This window comes from Pristiophorus japonicus, chromosome 13, assembly GCF_044704955.1.
Source record: "Pristiophorus japonicus isolate sPriJap1 chromosome 13, sPriJap1.hap1, whole genome shotgun sequence".
In the NCBI taxonomy this organism is placed as follows: domain Eukaryota; kingdom Metazoa; phylum Chordata; class Chondrichthyes; family Pristiophoridae; genus Pristiophorus; species Pristiophorus japonicus.
This window is the reverse complement of record NC_091989.1, coordinates 66,396,149-66,415,854: the sequence shown is the minus strand read 5'-3', so window position 1 is coordinate 66,415,854 and position 19,706 is coordinate 66,396,149. Positions and strand designations below refer to the sequence as shown.

General features: G+C 45.0%; 1 protein-coding gene across 2 annotated transcripts in view; it reads left to right on the top strand.

The window, feature by feature from the left end:
- The window catches only part of gys2 (glycogen synthase 2), a 67,616-nt gene that overhangs the window by 46,960 nt on the left and 950 nt on the right, over window positions 1–19,706 (top strand). For both annotated transcript variants that reach the window (XM_070896685.1, XM_070896684.1), the window contains 4 exons: window positions 1,647–1,760; window positions 15,387–15,513; window positions 17,312–17,407; window positions 17,510–17,673. In XM_070896685.1, the coding sequence (XP_070752786.1) occupies window positions 1,647–1,760; window positions 15,387–15,513; window positions 17,312–17,407; window positions 17,510–17,673 (501 nt within the window). The remainder of the gene's footprint in view (window positions 1–1,646; window positions 1,761–15,386; window positions 15,514–17,311; window positions 17,408–17,509; window positions 17,674–19,706) is intronic.

The window sequence follows — 19,706 nt, the reverse complement described above, 5'->3', positions numbered from 1 at the left end:
AGTCTTTTTCTGATTTTTTTTTTTTTGTGGAAAATTCAAGTAGTGTCTCACTTAATTGTACATTTTTCTTGAGACCTTTTTGAGTGGAAAAAGTGTCTGGAGAGGAAGAACCATATACATACATGATTGGCCATAATTTGAGGTCCAGAAGTTTCTATCGAGTTAGTTATTGCAACGAACGTATGTTCCTTTTTTTAAATCTTTAAAATGTTACAGCTCACATTGTTTCGTTTTTTTTTAACATCATAAGACTCTAGGGGGCCCGAAATTGCCCCTTTCCTGAAGGCCTCTTAGCGGCGGATGGCCACCAACTTTTCGTGTAATGGCTGCCATTATCAAAATTCTGCTCCTGTGGTATCAGCAATGCCCCCCCTTTTTCCCCCCCACCCCTGCTGCTGCTGATCTGTGTTAGTTGCGCCATCACAGTAAACACCGCCGATCGAACCACCCACCTGATAGCGAAATTTTGCCATAACAATCTTTGGCCCGCTTGACAGTGCCAAAACTTGTTTTTATTTCCCAGTGGTTGTGAGGCTGTGGCCTTCTGCAACGGTGGTGCGACTTCCCTTAAAGGGGAGAACGCACTGCCACTGTCACCATGTTTTTTTTTTGTCGGCCGACTGCCATGTCAGTCTGACAATTATGCTCTCGGGTTCGGCCAAGCCGAAACCTTCGCTAGTAGCCCAATTGACCAAAGTTTAAAGATCGCAGAGGCTCTTCTCTAAGTGAAGGGGGAGAGCTGTGGTGACGTGGCATCTCTGGCCACTCTGCACCACCCCCAACTTCTGCAACTCTAGTGTTGCCACCGCCGCATAATCGCCCCCATTAAGAGCGACTTCTGGATCTGAATTTTTTTTTTAAAAATCAACAAAGAGCGGAATTTAGCTCGAGGTGACCTCGACCACCGCGGCGGCAAAAACCATTGAAATGGGGTGCGTGCGCGCACCCCGTTTCGGGCGGGGGGCAATTTCGGCCCCTAATTGGGTTAGTGGATGTCACTGGGACATGACTTATGCCTGCGCTTCAATCCATCACTCGTGAAGCACATTTTAAGTGTTTTTACTTAAAGGTACTCGCATGCTGCTACGTGCATTACATAGGATCAGGTGTCGGCCATTCAGCCCCTCGAGCCTGTTAGAGCATGACTGATCTGTACCTCAACTCCATTTACCGACCTTTGACCCCCTTGGCCAATGAAAATCTATTGACCTCCATCTTGAAAGTTTCAACTGTGTGGGGGGAGAACTTTTTCCAAAAATGGAGGTGGGGCGGGAAAAATAAAATGCATAGATTGTTCTGTAGTAGTTCAATCTTGCACTAACCTAAAATATTTGAATCTATTTCCATTTTCAAAACAAATGAGTTGTGTTGCTGTTTATAGCCATTTGTTTGTTGATGCTAATGATTTGGAGTTGGTGCCTCTTATCAACAAGCCGATTATATTCTGAACACTGATTGCAGTGAAATCCCTGAATGTATTGAGGTGGTTTGTGGCAAGTCCATTTTAGATGTGATTTACCAGCTGTTTTTTTATATTTCATAAGGTTTTATTTTGGGGCTTTTTTCCCACCGTGCAGCACTGAGCCATTGTTTAGCATTGCTGTTACTGCAGCCGCTGATCAGAGCTTTATTCTTGTTGACTTCAGCGCCACACATTGCCTCCAGTGACCACTCATAACATGCTCGATGATGGCAGCGACCCCATCCTCAGCACCATCCGGCGAATTGGGCTGTTCAACAACCGGGCTGACCGGGTCAAGGTACGCACTTTACCTTCCGTTCGCAGGTGAGAATGCATTAGCTACGGACCCAGCCGTAGTGCGAGGAGCCTCGCTCTTATGCATTGTTGCATCTGTTATCGGTGTGTTTGGAATGAAATGGCATTATCCAACAGCAGTAGATAATAACTGCCAGTCCACATGGTAGGAATGACCACTGCTCTAAATCTACAGACTTCCAGTTAGTTACCTGTTCAATTTACAATATGGGTCACTTGGGCTTCCTGTAGCTGTCTCTTTGGCTCTTGCCTGCCATAGTAGTTAATCAGTGTAAATCTTGCTTGGAGATTTAACCCAAACAGCTCTGCAAACCTTGTCATGTATGTAGACCATGTAACTGTATAGTCACACAAGGTGTGCCACCAGAGGGTACTGCGGTGGGAGACCTTTTATACTGCAGGGCCCAGTATAAAAGGCTGCCCACCATGCTTGTGCCTCACACGAGTTACAATAAATGGGACTAAGGTCACAACAGCTCAAGTACGATACTAGACCTCGTGGAGTCATTCATGAGTATTAAAGACATAACAACTGGTGACGAGATTATGAACTTTCACGCAAAAATGACTAGCATTGGTGCATTTGAAAAGTTCTCGGAGGGTAAAGATTGGGAAGTCTTTATGGAGCGGCTCAACCAATATTTTGTAGCAAATGACCTGGTAGGTGATGATCCAGCCACGCTGGCAGATAAGCGCAGAGCTATCCTGTTGACCAGTTGTGGGCCCGCGGTCTACGGCCTCGTCAGGGACTTGCTTGCACCAGAGAAAACAATGACCAAGTTATACGAGGAGCTGATTCGGGACCAACTCAAATCGAAGGAGAGCATTCTCACGGCCTGGCATGGATTTTATACACACTACCACCCTGAGGGCCAGGAAATCGCGAAGTACGCTGCTGACCTTAGAAGGCTGGCATGACCGTGTGAATTTGGCATGTATCTCGCCGATGCGTTGTGGGATGTCTTCGTAATTGGCATCGGTCATGAGGCCCCCCTTCAAAGACTACTGTCTGCTGAAACTACCGTCAATCTGCAGAAGGCCATCAGCATCAGCCAGGCGCTCATGATCTCAAGTTGCAGCTCCAAGCAGATGATGACTCACTCTCAAGACTCAAACCCGGCAAGTACTGTAAATAGAATGGTGCCTTTCACAGACAGAACTGTTTAATGTGAATCTGCCCAGGGCAGGGCATACAGGCCCCCAAGTCCGTTAGCTCAGAGTCCGCCGAGGAGTGCAAACATAAGTCGAGTAGCACCATGCTAGCGTTGCAGAGGTAATCATAGGGCTCATCAGTGTCTGTTCAGAGACTGTGTGCAAAGCCTGCAGCACAAAAGGCCACCTCCAGCAAATGTGCAAAAGAGCTGTGACTCACCATGTGGAAGAGGAGTCAGCAGATGGCTGTGAATCCAGTGCGGATTATGAAGAGATGGCTAGAGAGGCAGCTCAGTCCCAGGATGAAGTGTATGGAGTATATACCTGCAACACATTGTCCTCCAGTGATCATGGAAGTAAAAATAAATGGCGTTCCAGTCTTCATGGAAGTGGACACGGGGGCGAGTCAGTCAGTAATGAGCCAAGAAGCCTTTGAGAGGCTATGGAACCATCAAGCTGAATGACCCAGGCTGGTCCCGTTTCAGGCAAAGCTACGCACCTACACCAAGGAACTGATATCAGTTGTTGGTAGTGCGGATGTAAGTGTATCCCATGATGGCGCGGTGCACAATTTAACATTGTGGATTGTTTCAGATGATGGACTAACGCTACTTGGAAGAAGATAGATGGGGAAGATTCATTGGAACTGGGAAGACTTCATCCCTCCAGCGATCAACGACCCCATGCTCAGAGGTAGAGCAAGCCCCCACCTTCGATTGGACCAGGCACCGGAGAGCAGATCCGCACAGCCCCAAAGGCACAGACCGCTCATCATGACTGCGTGGTGATGATCCGGCCGAGACGACCCGAACGCACCTTCCCGGTTTCAGTGGCAGGATTCCTGGGGAGGAAGATTGGATCCGAGGGCGCCTTCCCAGCTTCAGTGGCAGAATCCCTGGGAAAGAAGATTGTGGCAGTCGACATCATGGATAGGGAAAAGTTGACGTCCAACCAGGAGGTGCAGCGCTAATGGAGCAATGACATGTGGTTCAACGCAAGGAAGACGATTGGTGTAACAGTAGTAAGGTCATTTTAAAGAAGGCCAGCAACCTGCCATTTTTGAATGAACTGCTTGAAATTGGTAACCAATGTAAAAATCCAGCTATAATGAGCAAAATGTTGTTGAGCAATGTCCGGTGCAAATTACAATCGTCCAATGTAGCGGATGAACACCTAATGGTTGTATACGGGTCCAGCGGGTTACCCAATGTTGTAGCCTCTGTCCCCGGGACCAGAATGATGTATCATAGTGTCCACACAGCTGATAGAAGTAGACAAACCGCAGAGTAAACGATCCCTGGAGAGTAGCGATACCCTGCCTCAGATTGGTTTAACATTGCAGGCACCAGATGGCATGAACCGCCACGGGCCAGAAACAGTAAATTGTGCCTATGCTCGCAGTTAGCTACCATCGCCCACCACTGTCACCATACCACAAACCCACTCACTACGGCAAAGCCCAAGAGCGAAGGGTCACCTGCAATAGCTCCTCTGAACGGGACCTGGACCAACCAGGATCCCAAACTAGAGTGCTCACAACTGTGCTCAAGGGAAAATGAGTAGTTGAACCCCTGCGAACTGCTAGACAAGACGAGGCAGCCCCACCATCGCTTTGACGTAACGTTTACTCGCTTAAACCACTTCCCAGGGAGCAGCAGCGACACTGTGCAACCGAAAAGGACAGGGAGGTGACAGACACATCAGCTGTCTTTGGGTCTGCCCGACACTAGGAGTAATGGCAAGAGCCCTGAGTTCCGGCAACTTGAGCAAAATGAGCTCACCTCGCTCACTAGCATGGGGCGCTGTGCCACCACCAGACAACTTGGATCTCATCCGGCTGTGCTGGAAGTAGACTGTCTTTGTATACCTGTACTGATCAGGTAAATGTACCACACAAAAAGAAACGCAACTGTAATCCACCCAACAAATGTACCAAGATGTAAATGTAAAACTCATGTGATGAACTTGAATGCAACTTGCATGTAACGGGCCATTGAGAGCGAGAGCGTGAGAGAGCGAGATCCACTGGCAACAAATCTTACTACCAACCCACCAAAGCTAGAAACGACCCTCCAATGGTCAACCAGGAAGAGCAAAGCCCAGGTCACCGTCAATTTGCGAGGAGGATCATGTATGTCGACCATGTATACTAACTGTATAGTCACAAGGTGTGCCACCTGAGGGTCACTTGCATAGGTGTGCATGGCCCAGTATAAAAGGCTGCCCACCATGCTTGTGCCTCACTCTGGAGTTACAATAAATGGGACTAAGGTCACAACAGCTCAAGTACAATACTCGACCTCGTGGAGTCATTCATAAGAGTATTAAATACATAACCCCTTGAAATATAGAAAATAGGTGCAGGAGTAGGACATTCGAACCTGCACCACCATTCAATAAGATCATGGCTGATCATTCACCTCAGTACAACTTTCCTACTTTTTCTCCATACCCCTTGATCCCTTTTAGCCACAAGGGCCATATATAACTCCCTCTTGATTATATCCAATGAACTGGCATCAACAACTCTCTGCGGTAGGGAATTCCACAGGTAAACAACTTTGAGTGAAAAAGTTTCTCCTCAACTCAGTCCTGAATGGCTTACCACTTATCCTTAGATTGTGTCCCCTGGTTCTGGACTCTCCCAACATCAGGAACATTCTTCCCGCATCTAACCTGTCCAGTCCTGTCAGAATTTTATGTTTCTGAGATCCCCTCATCCTTCTAAACTCCATTGAATACAGGTCCAGTCTCTCCTCATATGTCAGTCCTGCCATCCCGGGAATCAGTCTGGTGAACCTTCACTGCACTCTCAATAGCAAGAATGTCCTTCCTTAGATTAGGAGACCAAAACTGAACACAATGTTCCAAGTGAGGCCTCACCAAGGCCCTGTACATTGCAGTAAGACCTCCCTGCTCCTATACTCAAAACCCCTAGCTATGAAGGCCAACATACCATTTACCACCTTCACTGCCTGCTGTACCTGCATGCCAACTTTCAATGACTGATGTACCATGACATCAAGGTCTCGTTGCACCTCCCCTTTTCCTAATCTGCTGCCTTCGTGTTTTTGCCACCAAAGTGGATAACCTCACATTTATCCACATTATACTGTATCTGCCATGCATTTGTCCACTCTCCTAAACTGTCCAAGTCACCCTGCGGCCTCTTGGCATTCTCCTCAGCTCACACCACCATCCAGCTTAGTGTCATCCGTGAACTTGGAGATATTGCGCACGATTCCTTCTATATCATTTAATGTATATTGTAAAGAGCTGGGGTCCCAGCACTGAGCCCTGCGGCACCCCACTAGTCACTGCCAGCCATTCTGAAAAGGACCTGTTTATCCCGACTCTCTGCTTCCTGTCTGCCAACCAGTTCTCTCTCCACATCAGTACATTACCCCCAATACCATGTGCTTTAATTTTACGCACCAATCTCGTGTGGGACCTTAACAAAAGCCTTTTGAAATTCCAAATAACCACATCCACTGGTTCTCCATTGTTCACTCTACTAGTTACATCTTCAAAAAATTCTAGAAGATTTGTCAAGCATGATTTCCCTTTCATAAATCCATGCTGACTTGGACCGATCCTGTCACTGCTTTCCAAATGCGCTGCTATTTCATCTTTAATTCCTACATTTTACCCACTACTGATGTTAGGCTAACTGGTCTATAATTACCTGTTTTCTCTTCCTCCTTTTTTAAAATGTGGGGTTACATTAGCTACCCTCCAGTCCATAAGAACTGATCCTGAGTCGATAGACTTTTGGAAAATTATCACTAATGCATCCACTATTTCTAGGGCCACTTCCTTAAGTACTCTGGGATGCAGACCATCCGGCCCCGGGGATTTATCTGTCTTCAATCCCATCAATTTCCCTAACACAATTTCACGCCTAATAAGGATTTCCTTCAGTTCCTCCTTCTCACTAGACCCTCGGTCCCCTAGTGTTTCTGGAAGGTTATATGTGTCTTTTTCGTGAAGACAGAATGAAAGTATTTGTTTAACTGGTCTGTCATTTCTTTGTTCCCCATTATAAATTCACCTGAATCTGACTGCAAGGCACCTGTGTTTGTCTTCACTAATCGTTTTCTTTTGACATATCTGTAGAAGCTTTTGCAGTCAGTTTTTATGTTCCCAGCAAGCTTCCTCTCATACTCTCTTTACCCCCCCTCTCCTCCTAATTAGACCCTTTTCCTCCTGCTGAATTCTACATTTTTCCCAGTCCTCAGGTTTACTGCTTTTTCTGGCCAATTTATATGCCTCTTCCTTGGATCTAACACCATCCTTAATTTGCTTTGTTAGCCACAGTTGAGCCACCTTCCGTTTTATTTTTACTCCAGACAGGGATGTACAATTGTTGAAGTTCATCCATGTGATCTTTAAATGTCTGCCATTGCCTATCCACCGTCAACCCTTTAAGTATCATTTGCCAGTCTATTCTAGCCAATTCACGTCTCATACCATCGGAGTTACCTTTCCTTAAGTTCAGGACCCTAGTTTCTGAATTAATGTCACCTTCCATCTTTAATAAAGAATTCTACCATATTATGGTCACTCTTCCCCAATGAGCCTTGCACAACAAGATTGCTAATTAGTCCTTTCTCATTACACATCACCCAATCTAGGATGGCCAGCCCTCTAGTTGGTTCCTCGACATATTGGTCTCAAACCATCCCTAATACACTCCAGGAAATCCTCCTCCATCGCACTGCTACCAGTTTAGTTAGTCCAATCTACATGTAGATTAAAGTCGTCCATGATAACTGCTGTACCTTTATTGCACGCATCCCTAATTTCTTGTTTGGTGCTGTCCCCAACCTCACTACTACTGTTTGGTGGTCTGTACACAACTCCCACTAGTGTTTTCTGCCCTTTGGTATTCCGTAGCTCCTCCCATACTGATTCCACATCATCCAAGCTAATGTCCTTTCTTTCTATTGCATTAATTTCTTCTTTAACTAGCAATGCCACCCCGTCTCCTTTTCCTTTCTGTCTATCCTTCCTAAATGTTGAGTTCCCAGCCTTGGTCACCCTGGAGTCATGTCTCCGTGATGCCAATTATATCTCATTCGTTAATTGCTGCCTGTGCAGTTAATTTGTCCACCTTATTCCGAATACTCCTCGCATTGAGGCACAGAGCCTTCAGGCTTGTCTTTTTAACACACTTTGCCCCTTTAGAATTTTGCTGTAATGTGGCCCTTTTTGCTTTTTGCCATGGGTTTCTCTGCCCTCCACTTTTACCTTTCTTCTTTGTATCTTTTGCTTCTGCCCCCATTCTGCTTCCCTCTGTTTCCCTGCATAGGTTCCCATCCCCCTTACCGTATAGGTTGAACCCCTCCCCAACAGCACTAGCAAACACTCCCCCTAGGACATTGGTTCCGGTCCTGCCCAGATGCAGACCGTCCGGTTTGTACTGGTTCCAATGGCCCAGGAATTTGAATCCCTCCCTTCTACACCACTCCAAGTCTTGTATTCATCTGAGCTATCCTACGATTCCTACTCTGACTAGCACGTGGCACTGGTAGCAATCCTAAGATTACTACCTTTTTGAGGTCCTACTTTTTAATTTGGCTCCTAGCTCCTTAAATTCGTCTTGTAGGACCTCATCCTGTTTTTTTTTTTTTTACCTATGTCGTTGGTACCTATATGCACCATGACAACTGGCTGTTCACCCACCCTTAATGTCATCAGCCGCTCCGAGACATCCTTGACCCTTGCACCAGGGAGGCAACATACCATCCTGGAGTCTCAATTGTGGCTGCAGAAACGCCTATCTATTCCCCTTACAATAGAATCCTCTACCACTATAGCTCTCCACTCTTTTTCCTACCCTCCTGTGCAGCAGAATCACCCACAGTGCCATGAACTTGGCGGCTGCTGCTGCTCTCCCCTGATGAGTTATCCCCTTCAACAGTACCCAAAGCGCTGTTTTTTGCAGGGGGATGACCGCAGGGGACCCCTGCACTACCTTCCTTCCACTGCTCTTCCTGTTGGTCACCCATCCCCTTTACCTGCAGTGCGGCCAGCTCACTAAATGTGCTATTCACGAAATCCTCAGCATCGCGGATGTTCCAGAGTAAATCCACCTGCAGCTCTAGTGCTGCAATGCAGTCTGTCAGGAGCTGCAGCCGGATACACTTCCTGCACATGTAGTCATCAGGGACACTAGAAGTGTCCGAGTTCCCACATAGCACAGCAGGAGCATGACACGTGTCTGAGCTCTCCTGCCATGACTTATCCCCTAGATTAACTTAATTTGGCAACAACAATGATAAAGGTTACCTGCCGATAAAGGAAAAGAAAAAGGAAAAACTACTCGCCAATCACTTGCCCCCTTGGCTGTGATGTCACCCTTCGATTTCTTTTTACTTTTTTGCTTTCTCTCCCTGCTGCAGCTGCATTGGCTGGCCTTTTCTAGGCCTCCCGACACTGCCGCTCCGCCTTTCCCACAGACACTGGTTTAAGGGTGAATTACTCTCCGATGGGGCACGCACATGTGGCCAGAACTTGCTGGCCACCAGTCCACCTTTGCATTCCCTTTATTTTCCATCGATCCCCATTTCTGTTCAAATGTAAACATGGTGGCGCAGGCTGCTGACTGGCCTGTTCCAGAACCTGCCCTTGCCGAGATATTTCATCCCCTGTGTGAAGCACTGAGAGCTGAAGGCCTTCCTGTAGTTCTGGTTACTGTCTCCTTTAGAAGTGAATGGTTTGTGAAACTTATTTTTGCTTGTGAAACCTACCATTTTCATAATACATCACATTGTTGGGATTTTGAATGATGGTCTTTATTTAAACAATGTGTGTGTGTGTGTGTGTGAAGAAATCAATGTTCTTCATTCAACCCCACCCTCCCACCAATTGTTGATGTAGACCACTAAACCTGCCAATTGCCTCTACACTCACTGCTGGAAGCTAATGTCCTGGTTATCCATATTTCCAGTTACATCAGTGGAATCAAATTCCCCGCACTCAGGAGCCTGCCCATTGGTCGCTGCACATTTCTGGATCATGGGGATCTTTGAATCCGCTGGTGACTCCCTCATTGCTCATACACAGTCCACATCATTCATGTCTTCTCACCATTGCCTATACAAACAGTACCTGTTGTTATCCCTCATATGACTTTTACCTCAGTTATTTATTCTACTTGGGGATAGTGTCAGAAAATTTCTCTGGCCCACACAGTCACACAAATTCTTCATCTTGTCTGCACTTGTTGTCGTTCTTTGAAGTGAGCCTGCTGATTTCCACAGCAGACACTTTATGCACCCAGCAGCACTGCAACCATTGCGTTCCATGGGCTGTTTTGATCACCTGTACTTATCCCTGTCCCTAGTATGTCAGCTGTGGATCAATTAGTAGCTCTCTCTCCTGAGTCCTCACCTCGGCAACCCGTGTCCTAACTCGCACCAAGTCCTGTTCACCCATCACCCCTGTGCTCGCTGACCTACATTGGCTCTTGGTTAAGCAATACCTCAATTTCAAAATTCTCATCCTTGTTTACAAATTCCTCCATGGCCTTGCCCCTCCCTATCTCTGTAATCTCCTCCAGCCCCAATACCCACAGAGATGTCTGCGCTCCTCAAATTCTGCCCTCTTGAGCATCCCTGATTAAAACTGCTCAACCATTGGTGGCCGTGCCTTCAGCTGTTCGGGCCCCAAGCTCTGGAACTCCCTCCCTAAAACCCCTCTGCCTCTTTGCCTCTCTTTCCTCCTTCAAGATGCTCCTTAAAATTTACCTCTTTGACCAAGCTTTTGGTTATCTGACGTAATTTCTTCTTGTGTGGCTCGGTGTCAAATTTATCTTTTTTCTTGTAACACTCCTATGGAGCACCTTGGGACGTTTTACTATGTTAAAGGCGCTATATAAATAAAAGTTGTTATTGAGTCATAAGGTTGTGGGTTTATCCCTCTCCAGAGAATTGAGCACAAAATCCAAGCTGACACTCCAGTGCAGTATTGAGGGAGTATTGCACTGTCTTGCGGATGAGATGTTAAATCAAGATGTCTGCCCCCAAGGGTGGACATAAAGGATCCCATGACACTATTCAAAGAGCAGCAAAGGAGTTCTCCCCAGTGATTTATTCCTCAACCATTTGTCATTATCACATTGGTGTTTGTGGGAGTTTGCTATATGCAAATTGTCTGCTGTGTTTCCCCACATTACAATAGTGACTGCACTTCAAAAGTACTTCATTGGCTGTAAAGCACTTTAGGATATTCTGAGGTCATGAAAGGTGCTTTAGAAACTAAAATCCTTCTATTTATTTATCAACTTAATCAATGAAGTATTGGTTGCTTTGGTTGGCAATCAATGTTGTATATATCTCTGTGGGGGATCATTTTCTTCTCCTGTCCAGCCATGCTTGAGACTAATTAGTTTCATACTTGTGTTCATGCACATGATCTATTGTAAAAACTTGAATCCAGCAGATATTGCTAAACTTGTTATAATGTGATGTTATTGTCTCCCCTCCATGTTCATGTAAACATTCTCTGCTGAATTGGCAGCCAAGCAACCACTTCCCAGACCAATACTTCTGGACAGCAAAAGGCACAAAGCAGAATACTCCTGGTTCTGACTCTCTATCTTTCCGGGATGGGCCTGGCCTGCTTTTAGTGTCTGGTAGAGATCAGGCAGCAATGACATGGTGGTGTAGTAATGCACTGTACAGCTGGATGCGAGGCAATGCGTGACCTAAGCATTTCACTGCCTGGCTGTTGCTGATTCGAGATAGCTGTTTATGTTGCATAAGAATTAGCATTTTCTGGGGGGTATTTTGGAATGTGGGTGACATTGGCAAGGCTGCCGTTTCCCTTCTCTAGTTGCCCTGAGGTGGTGACGCTGGTGGGCCACCTTGGACCATTGCAGTCTTTGTGTTGAGAATTCCAGTGGCTATGAAGCAATGGCAATGTATGTCCAAATCAAGGTGTGTGACTTGGAGGTGGTGTACCCACAGCATTGCTGCTTTTGTCCTTCGCAATCGTAGAGGTCATAGAGGGAGAAGGCGGTTTTAAACTAACCCTGTTGAGTTGCATCGTGGGTCGCCCCGACCTCTGAGAACACCACCGCAGGTCGGGGCTGGAAATCGAGCTGGAGCGCCGGGCCCTGAAACATGGTGGGCGAAGGTGCGGCGAATGAGGGCACGGGGCCCTGAAGAGGCGAGGGCCCAGGGGCAGCACGGGCCAGCCCACACTGCGATATGTGTGTGCACTAGGTCTGTGCAGCAGAGCAGGTCTCCAGTCGTCCTGGTTAACCCTTGCCACTCGACCTAGCTCTGTCAAGCCCGTGTGGTTGCTTGATGTGCAACGGCCACCCCACGTTAAAAAAAAAAAAAAACGCACAGGCATCTTCCACCCCCTCAATTGGAGTTCAAGACTGGAACATCGGGTCCTTCATTGAAACATTTGTGAACTCTTTTGAAGCAAGTCATCCTTGTTCAAGGGACTGCCTATGTTGATGGTGAGTTGCTGGAGTGCATCCTTTAAAATTGTACATGTTGCAGCCAGAGGGTGCCAATGGTGGACAAGCGGGAAATTGAGTCCAGTGACCGACGCCAATCAAGTGAACTGCTCTGTCTTGCATAGCAACGTGGTCTTTCTGGAAGTCTCCTCACAGCATATACAAAGTTTAGCAACACCAGAATGTTTGCCCTGCAGAAAGAAGTAATTATTTCTCAACATAGTTCAGAAAAGTTACTTCTGAGGTTTTTAAACCTGGTATGTTGAGCTTTAATACTTTACCAAGCATGCTGTATGCTGCTATCCCCCATCATTGCTTTACACATCACAGATAAATGAACATCATATTCATTAATGTACTGTGATGTTCTTGGCTTCACTGATTGGGACAAGTATCATTAGAGTTGGGCCAATATAACTGTAATTTACAGCGGTATAAAAATCGGTCTGCGAGGTGCCTAGTGGAGGGGAAAAGATAAATTTGGAAAACCTGAAGTTGAAACTAAACTAGGCCTCCATCTTGAGGAGGAATGTGAATATTGTTTAGGTCAGTAATTATTTTAATGAAAGTGAAGTGTATTGTTTTAATGAGTACAGATGGCTGAAGATTTGGCTTCTCCCTCATCCAATAATGGTTCTGCATGATGAGTGCAATTAAATGTTGTGGTTTTTCATTTAGCTTTCACAGCTATTGATCATGTCCTGCCTCCACTGAGCTTTGTCAAGTTAGTCATGTAGTGTTTCTGAAAAACAAACAATTTCATGTGATTTATAAATTGATGGAATTGAAAATTTTTTACCCTGTTCATAATTGAAACTCTTGCACAGATCCATATTCATAGTTTTCTAAATCTTAGACCAGGGGTGCAGAAGTCTGCTCACTCGTACCCTGTACTTACTGTCATTAATCAGTTGTATGTTTTATACAGGAGATTAGTTAGACATAGTTACTTTGTAGCTGCCAATCTCTGACCAGTAACAACTAATATCCACGTTGGTCAACCTAGAAAACTGGCAAAATCTACGACTTCCGAAACAGCTAACTGCTTAAAAATAACGCTGAATAGTGGCCTCCTGAGTACACAAATAGATTGTACATGCAACAGGACACAATATTTAAAAGCTGCCTTATAGAATCTTGTGTATACCTTCTTGGAGACCAGGACTAAAACATACTAGTAACCATGACTCTCAAACCATCAGCTCATCTTGATCTTTTCTCCCTCAAATTCACACATAGCCAACAGTGGAAGAAATGAATATTTTGTTCTAAAGGGTTCCAGTCCTGCCTTCCAGCTGATAATTGGAATTGAAGGTGGTCAGTATCTAATTGGGTGAGTGAAATGCTGAGTTGGCACCTGGGTTCAAATGCTTAACCGTATGATTTAAGATGCTGACATTTGGCATGTGTGCAGTAACTGTTGTCATTCGGCAATAGCTTCTTGATGCTGGCTGGCTATGATTTTGGTCTGCCAGGTCCCAGAGGGAAGTCTATGCAAACATGCTCATCTTCCACAAGTTTTAACTGGTGTCTTGGATGTCGGAGCTTGACATACATAAAAGTTACAATGCAGAAACTGACCACTTGGCCCAACAAGTCCATGATGATGATTACCTGCCAAATGAGCAAGTAGTCCTAATCATCATTACCAACTGTGTTCCCAAGCCCCTTAATCTCTCTCTCCATCCATTTATCCAATCTAATCTTGAATGTTAACAGTTTCTGCCTTGAACACTAACCCTTGAAGTGAATTCCACAGGCTTGAAAATCTGTGCAGAGGTTTCTCTTGGTCCCTGTTCTAAATCTTTTTTTAAAATTTGTTCATGGGATGTGGGCATTGTTGGCAAGGCCAGCATTATTGCCTATCCCTAATTTCCCTTGAGAAGATGGTGGTGAGACGCCTTCTTGAACCGCTGCACTCCATGTGGTGAAGGTATTCTCCGTGCTGTTGGGGAGAGAGTTCCAGGATTTTGACCCAGCGACGATGAAGGAACGGTGATATACTACCAAGTCAGAATGGTGTGTGACTTGGAGGGGAACCTGAAGGTGGTGGTGTTCCCATGCGCCTGCTGCCCTTGTCCTTCTGGGTGGTAGAGGTCGTGCGTTTGGGAGGTACTACTGAAGAAGCCTTGACGAGTTGCTGCAGTGCATCTTGTAGCTGGTGCACACTGCAGGTCACGGTGTGCCAATGGTGGAGGGAGTGAGTGTTTAAGGTGGTGGATGGGGCGGGGTGGGGGGGGCAGCAATAAAGCGGGCTACTTTGTCCTGGATGATATCTAGCTTCTTGAGTGTGTTGGAGCTGCTCTTATCCAGGCAAGTGGAGAGTATTCTCTCTCACTCCTGACTTGTGCCTTGTAGATGGTGGACTTTGGGGAGTCAGGAGGTGAGACACTCGCTGCAGAATACCCAGTCTCTGACCTCTTGTTGCCACAGTATTTATGTGGCTGGTCCAGTTAAGTTTCTGGTCAATGTTGACCCCCAGAATGTTGATGTTTGCGGATTCGGCGATGGTAACGCTGTTGAATGTCAGGGGGCGGTGGTTAGATTCTCACTTGTTGGAGATGGTCATTGCCTGGCACTTGTGTGGCACGAATATTACTTGCCACTTATCAGCCCAAGCCTGAATGTTGTCCTGGCCTTGCTGAATGGGGGCATGGACTGCTCCATTATCTGAGGAGTTGCAAATCATTTGCATTTAATTGTGTATCTATGGCCTCACTCACTCTAGACCCCACTGTCTTAGTCAAACCCAAGTGGTGTGCAGCTGGAAGTCTTTCACTGCTTCCCTCCAGAGTCAGGCAGGACCCAACTGGTGGAGTATTGCAATGTTTGCGTTGCTGTGGTACTAAAGTTGCAGTATAAACCAAAATGCCATTTAGGACTATTTTCAGAAATGTTTTCTGAATAGCAACATAAGTGTTTCTCTTCCAACAAATATTTGTTTTTAATCTTTTCAAATCCTATCACTTTTTAATATTCTAGATTGTTTTCCACCCCGAGTTTCTATCATCCACAAGCCCACTTTTGCCAATGGATTATGAAGAGTTTGTTCGAGGCTGTCATCTTGGTGTTTTCCCATCCTATTATGAACCTTGGGGATACACACCTGGTAAGTGTCCCACTTGAAACTGTTTGAGACTTTTTTTCCCCAAAATTGGAAGAGATTGGAAAAGCCTGTGGGAGTGTGCAGTGTCGGTTGAAGGTCTTGATAGCCAGTTCACCGGGAGGGAATCGACTTCACATTGTGTAAAAATGAAGAACTAGCATTTATATCGCACTTTTCACCATCTCGGGATTGACCATGAAGTACATTTGAAGTGTAGTCACTAATGCAGAAAAGTTAGCTCAATGGTAAGACAGTCGATGTGGACAGCTACTCCTGGGTTACTCCTGGGAAGGGTGATGGGATAAGGGAAAAGAGAACTCTGCCAAGAACTGCCAACTTGCCTTGGAACTGTCCTTCTGATGCTGAAGCTTGGGATTCTGTTTGAAGTAAACTTGCTCTCTTTGTTCCAGAGTACAATGGTGCTTTATATCCACAAAAAGGGACTATTGATGAAGGCCTCTTCATCTTCACTGCCTGCTTCAACTGGGTGGAGATACATGATGATGCACACTCTGTCCGGTTGTCCCTCAATTGCATCAGCATCCCATTTACATCATAGGACCTCAATTTTTTTTTTGATGAGGCTCCCTACCTGATTCAGGCAGGCCCCTGGGCTACCCTGTGGACAGCCCCAGTAAACATGGCAGTGGAGTGGTAAGTGGTGCATAGCTATTTTGACTCTGCTACCTACCACCCCGATTCCAAAGGTATCTGGACCAGAAAGATGAGTGATTTTCTCAGATCCGATCATGATTAGTTAATTTCTTGTGTATGGGGGGATTCTGTCATTTTGAAGTATAACCCTACAAGGTAAGCAATCTTTCCTATTCTTTGCCATTTTTTCACCCCAGAATCTTTTTTAATGTATTGGCTTCATGGATTCTTTGCTTAAGAATTCATAGCAACACATTGCTATTAAGAACTAGTTGCTAAACTTTGTTGTTAAACCACAATTCATCCACTAGGCTCACAACTGCATACCTCGTCATGGATGACCCAGACCCAACTAGCTGGGGTTTTATTGAGTCTTGTGAACATCACGTGACTGGCTAAGCCACTCGCAGTGTAACAGCTCTAAACCGGTGAGCATACTCACAGGTGCATATATTACACCCTTCATCTCATAACCCATGAATAATAAGATTGTGGATATAATTATCCTCAATCTCCTAATGAATAATCAGCCTATTAAAATATTTATTTTTAAATTAACTTAAAGTCAAGGTCCAGTCAGCCCATCAAAGCTTGGTCCTCTAGTAATCTAACTCGCCCAGCCCTCTCGTATCTCTTTTGATGCTACTATTTTAACTACTGGATTATTCCAAATGTTCATCTTTCAATTCTGTTTAGACTTTATTTTCACATTTATACTTGTTGTCTGGCTCAGTTGGTGGTACACTCGCTCCTGAATCAAAAGGTTGTGTTGTCAATCCTCACTCCAGAACTTGAACTATCCTAGACACTCCACTGCAGAGAGAGTGCTACATTGTCAAAGGTTCTGTCCTGCATGTGAGATGGTAACCTGATGCCCCTTCTGGGTGATTTCAGGTGGACATTTAAAGTTCCTGTTGCATTATTCAAAGAAGAACAGTGTGTGTGTGTGTGATTTACCCACAGAGCAACTGTCACTGATTTCTAGCCAAAAGACCTACATCATTTGGGGGTAGGGAGTCGCTAGAGGGCGGGATGGAGGCTTGTTTAAATTTCAGTATTTGCTTATGATAATTAGTGAAAGATAAAGTTTGACTAGTATAAAACAGCATATGCTACTCCAATGGCTCTGAATTATTTGCTTTTGTAGCTGAGTGCACAGTGATGGGAATTCCCAGTGTGACTACCAACCTCTCTGGCTTTGGTTGTTTTATGCAGGAACACGTGGCAGATCCAAATGCCTATGGTAAGTCCTTTAACTTAAATGCTGCACCCACAAGATGCTCTACATTTAGTTTTCCAAGCAGGTTTGCGCTTCCTCTAACTTTCGCGCTGTCTTTGTGTCCAGGGATTTACATCGTCGATCGTAGATTCCGATCTCTCGATGAATCCTGCAACCAGTTGACCCAGTTCATGTTTGGCTTCTGCAAGCAGTCACGTCGCCAGAGAATTATCCAGAGAAATCGGACTGAGAGACTTTCAGAGCTCCTAGACTGGAGATACCTGGTCAGAGTAAGTATTCACAGCTAACGCCATGAGCATTTAGGAAGGAGAGGGGGCCGTGTGTGTGTGTGTGTGTTGCACTTGATGTGGATGGCTTTGTAACCCCAATTTCCTGTGCCCTGGAAGTGCACATGATGTATGCTGGATGGAGATTTGATATTGATCTGCTATGTCTGATCAGTGCAGCTGAGATTGCCGATAGACTGAAGTGACTGAACCAATAAATCTTCTCGTGCTTGGAGACAATGGATGTGAAGCACTGTCAGTGATTCTAACGGAGTTGATAATACTGGGGAGGTTTCTGATGGACTGTAAACAAATAAATGTAATTCCCATGCTCAAGACAGGTTACTGAGCCATTCCTGAAAAATGCAGACACATTAGCCAGACCTCCATAATAGTGAGTCTAATGGGATTCATAATCAGAAACAAAATAGAGTATCTGTATGAAAATAACCTAATAATAAAGAACAGCCAACATGGCTGTAGAAAGGATAGATCTTGCCTGATCAACCTCAAGACTTTCCTGAGAAGGTGACATCCCAGGTTGATGAAAGAAAGCACAAGCCTTGCTATATAGTTTATGAAGTCCTTCCAAAAAAAACCTTTGGTAAAATATTGCATGAGACTCATTTACAAAATAAGGTCAGTGCCTGTGATGGGTAATAATGTGAATTAGTGACCGGCTAAAGAGAAGGAAGCACAAGGCAAACTGTAAGGAGATCCAGATTGGATGGAAATGGAGGATATTCAATAAGGTGCCCACCTATTCCTAATATATCTGAAATGAATTAAGAACACAAGACCATGCCATTTGGCCCCTCGAGCCTGCTCTGCCATTCAATAGATCATGGCTGATCTGATCATGGACTCAGCTCCACTTCCCTGCCCGCTCCCCATAACCCTTTACTCCCTTATCGCTCAAAAATCTGTCTATCTCCGCCTTAAATATATTCAATGACCCAGCCTCCACAGCTCTCTGGGGCAGAGAATTCCATAGATTTACAACCCTCACAGAAGAAATTCCTCCTCATCTCCCATTTGAATGGCTGCCCATTTAAAACTATGTCCCCTAATTTTAGTTTCCCCTATGAGTGGAACTATCCTCTCTGCATCCACCTTGTCGAGCCCTCTCTATTTTAAGTTTCAATAAGATCACCTCTGATTCTTCTGAACTCCAATGTGTATAGGCCCAACCTCTCGATAGATTGCACGCATCTGGAAGTAAAGGGCATTCGCGGGTGGAGAGTTGGGCCGTTTGCTCAGCGAATGTCCTTGAAATTCTTGTTACTGATAAAAGCAGGCCTTTCCTGCTTTTATCAGCATAAGACTTTTTAAAAGATAGACATTTTTTTCAATAATGTAAACATTTAAAATCCTATTAAGTAAGTTTGTTTTCAGACCCTTTAAAATATGTGCATCTTTTTCAAAAAATTAACTTTTATTTTAAATTAAATTCTATTAGAGAATATATATATATATATATATATATATATATATATATATATATATTATATAAAAAATTTTTTATATATATATATTTTTTAAATTAATTGCTTGTGTATTTATACTTATGGTGATTCCGTATATACAGAACTCGCCATAAATGTGAATGGGGATCCCCTACTTTGATTGGATGGGCCGGCCCACATGATCACAGGGACATGTATGAAGCGCTTACTTGCCTGGGATACGTGGGCCTTTATGTAGAGGCCCAGGACCACAAGTCTCCGTACCTCTGGGACTACCGGGTAAATTCTGAGACATTTTTCAGGTCGGAGGCAATTTCTGGGCCGTTACGTGAGGATACTTCACAGGACAAAGGGAGAAAATCTGGAACCGTGCTTTCAGATATGCCAGGGCAGCAAGACCAGAGGACATAAGATTGTTAAAGGCAACCTATTCTAGGAAGTGGAGGGGAAATTGTTGACCTTGGCTGGGCCTTTTGGAAGAATAAAAAAAAATGGTCAGAGTGCTCTTCTAGCATTGTTTTTAAAAAAAAAATAGTAGAGATTAGTTTGATCGTCTTAATTTCCCAACTA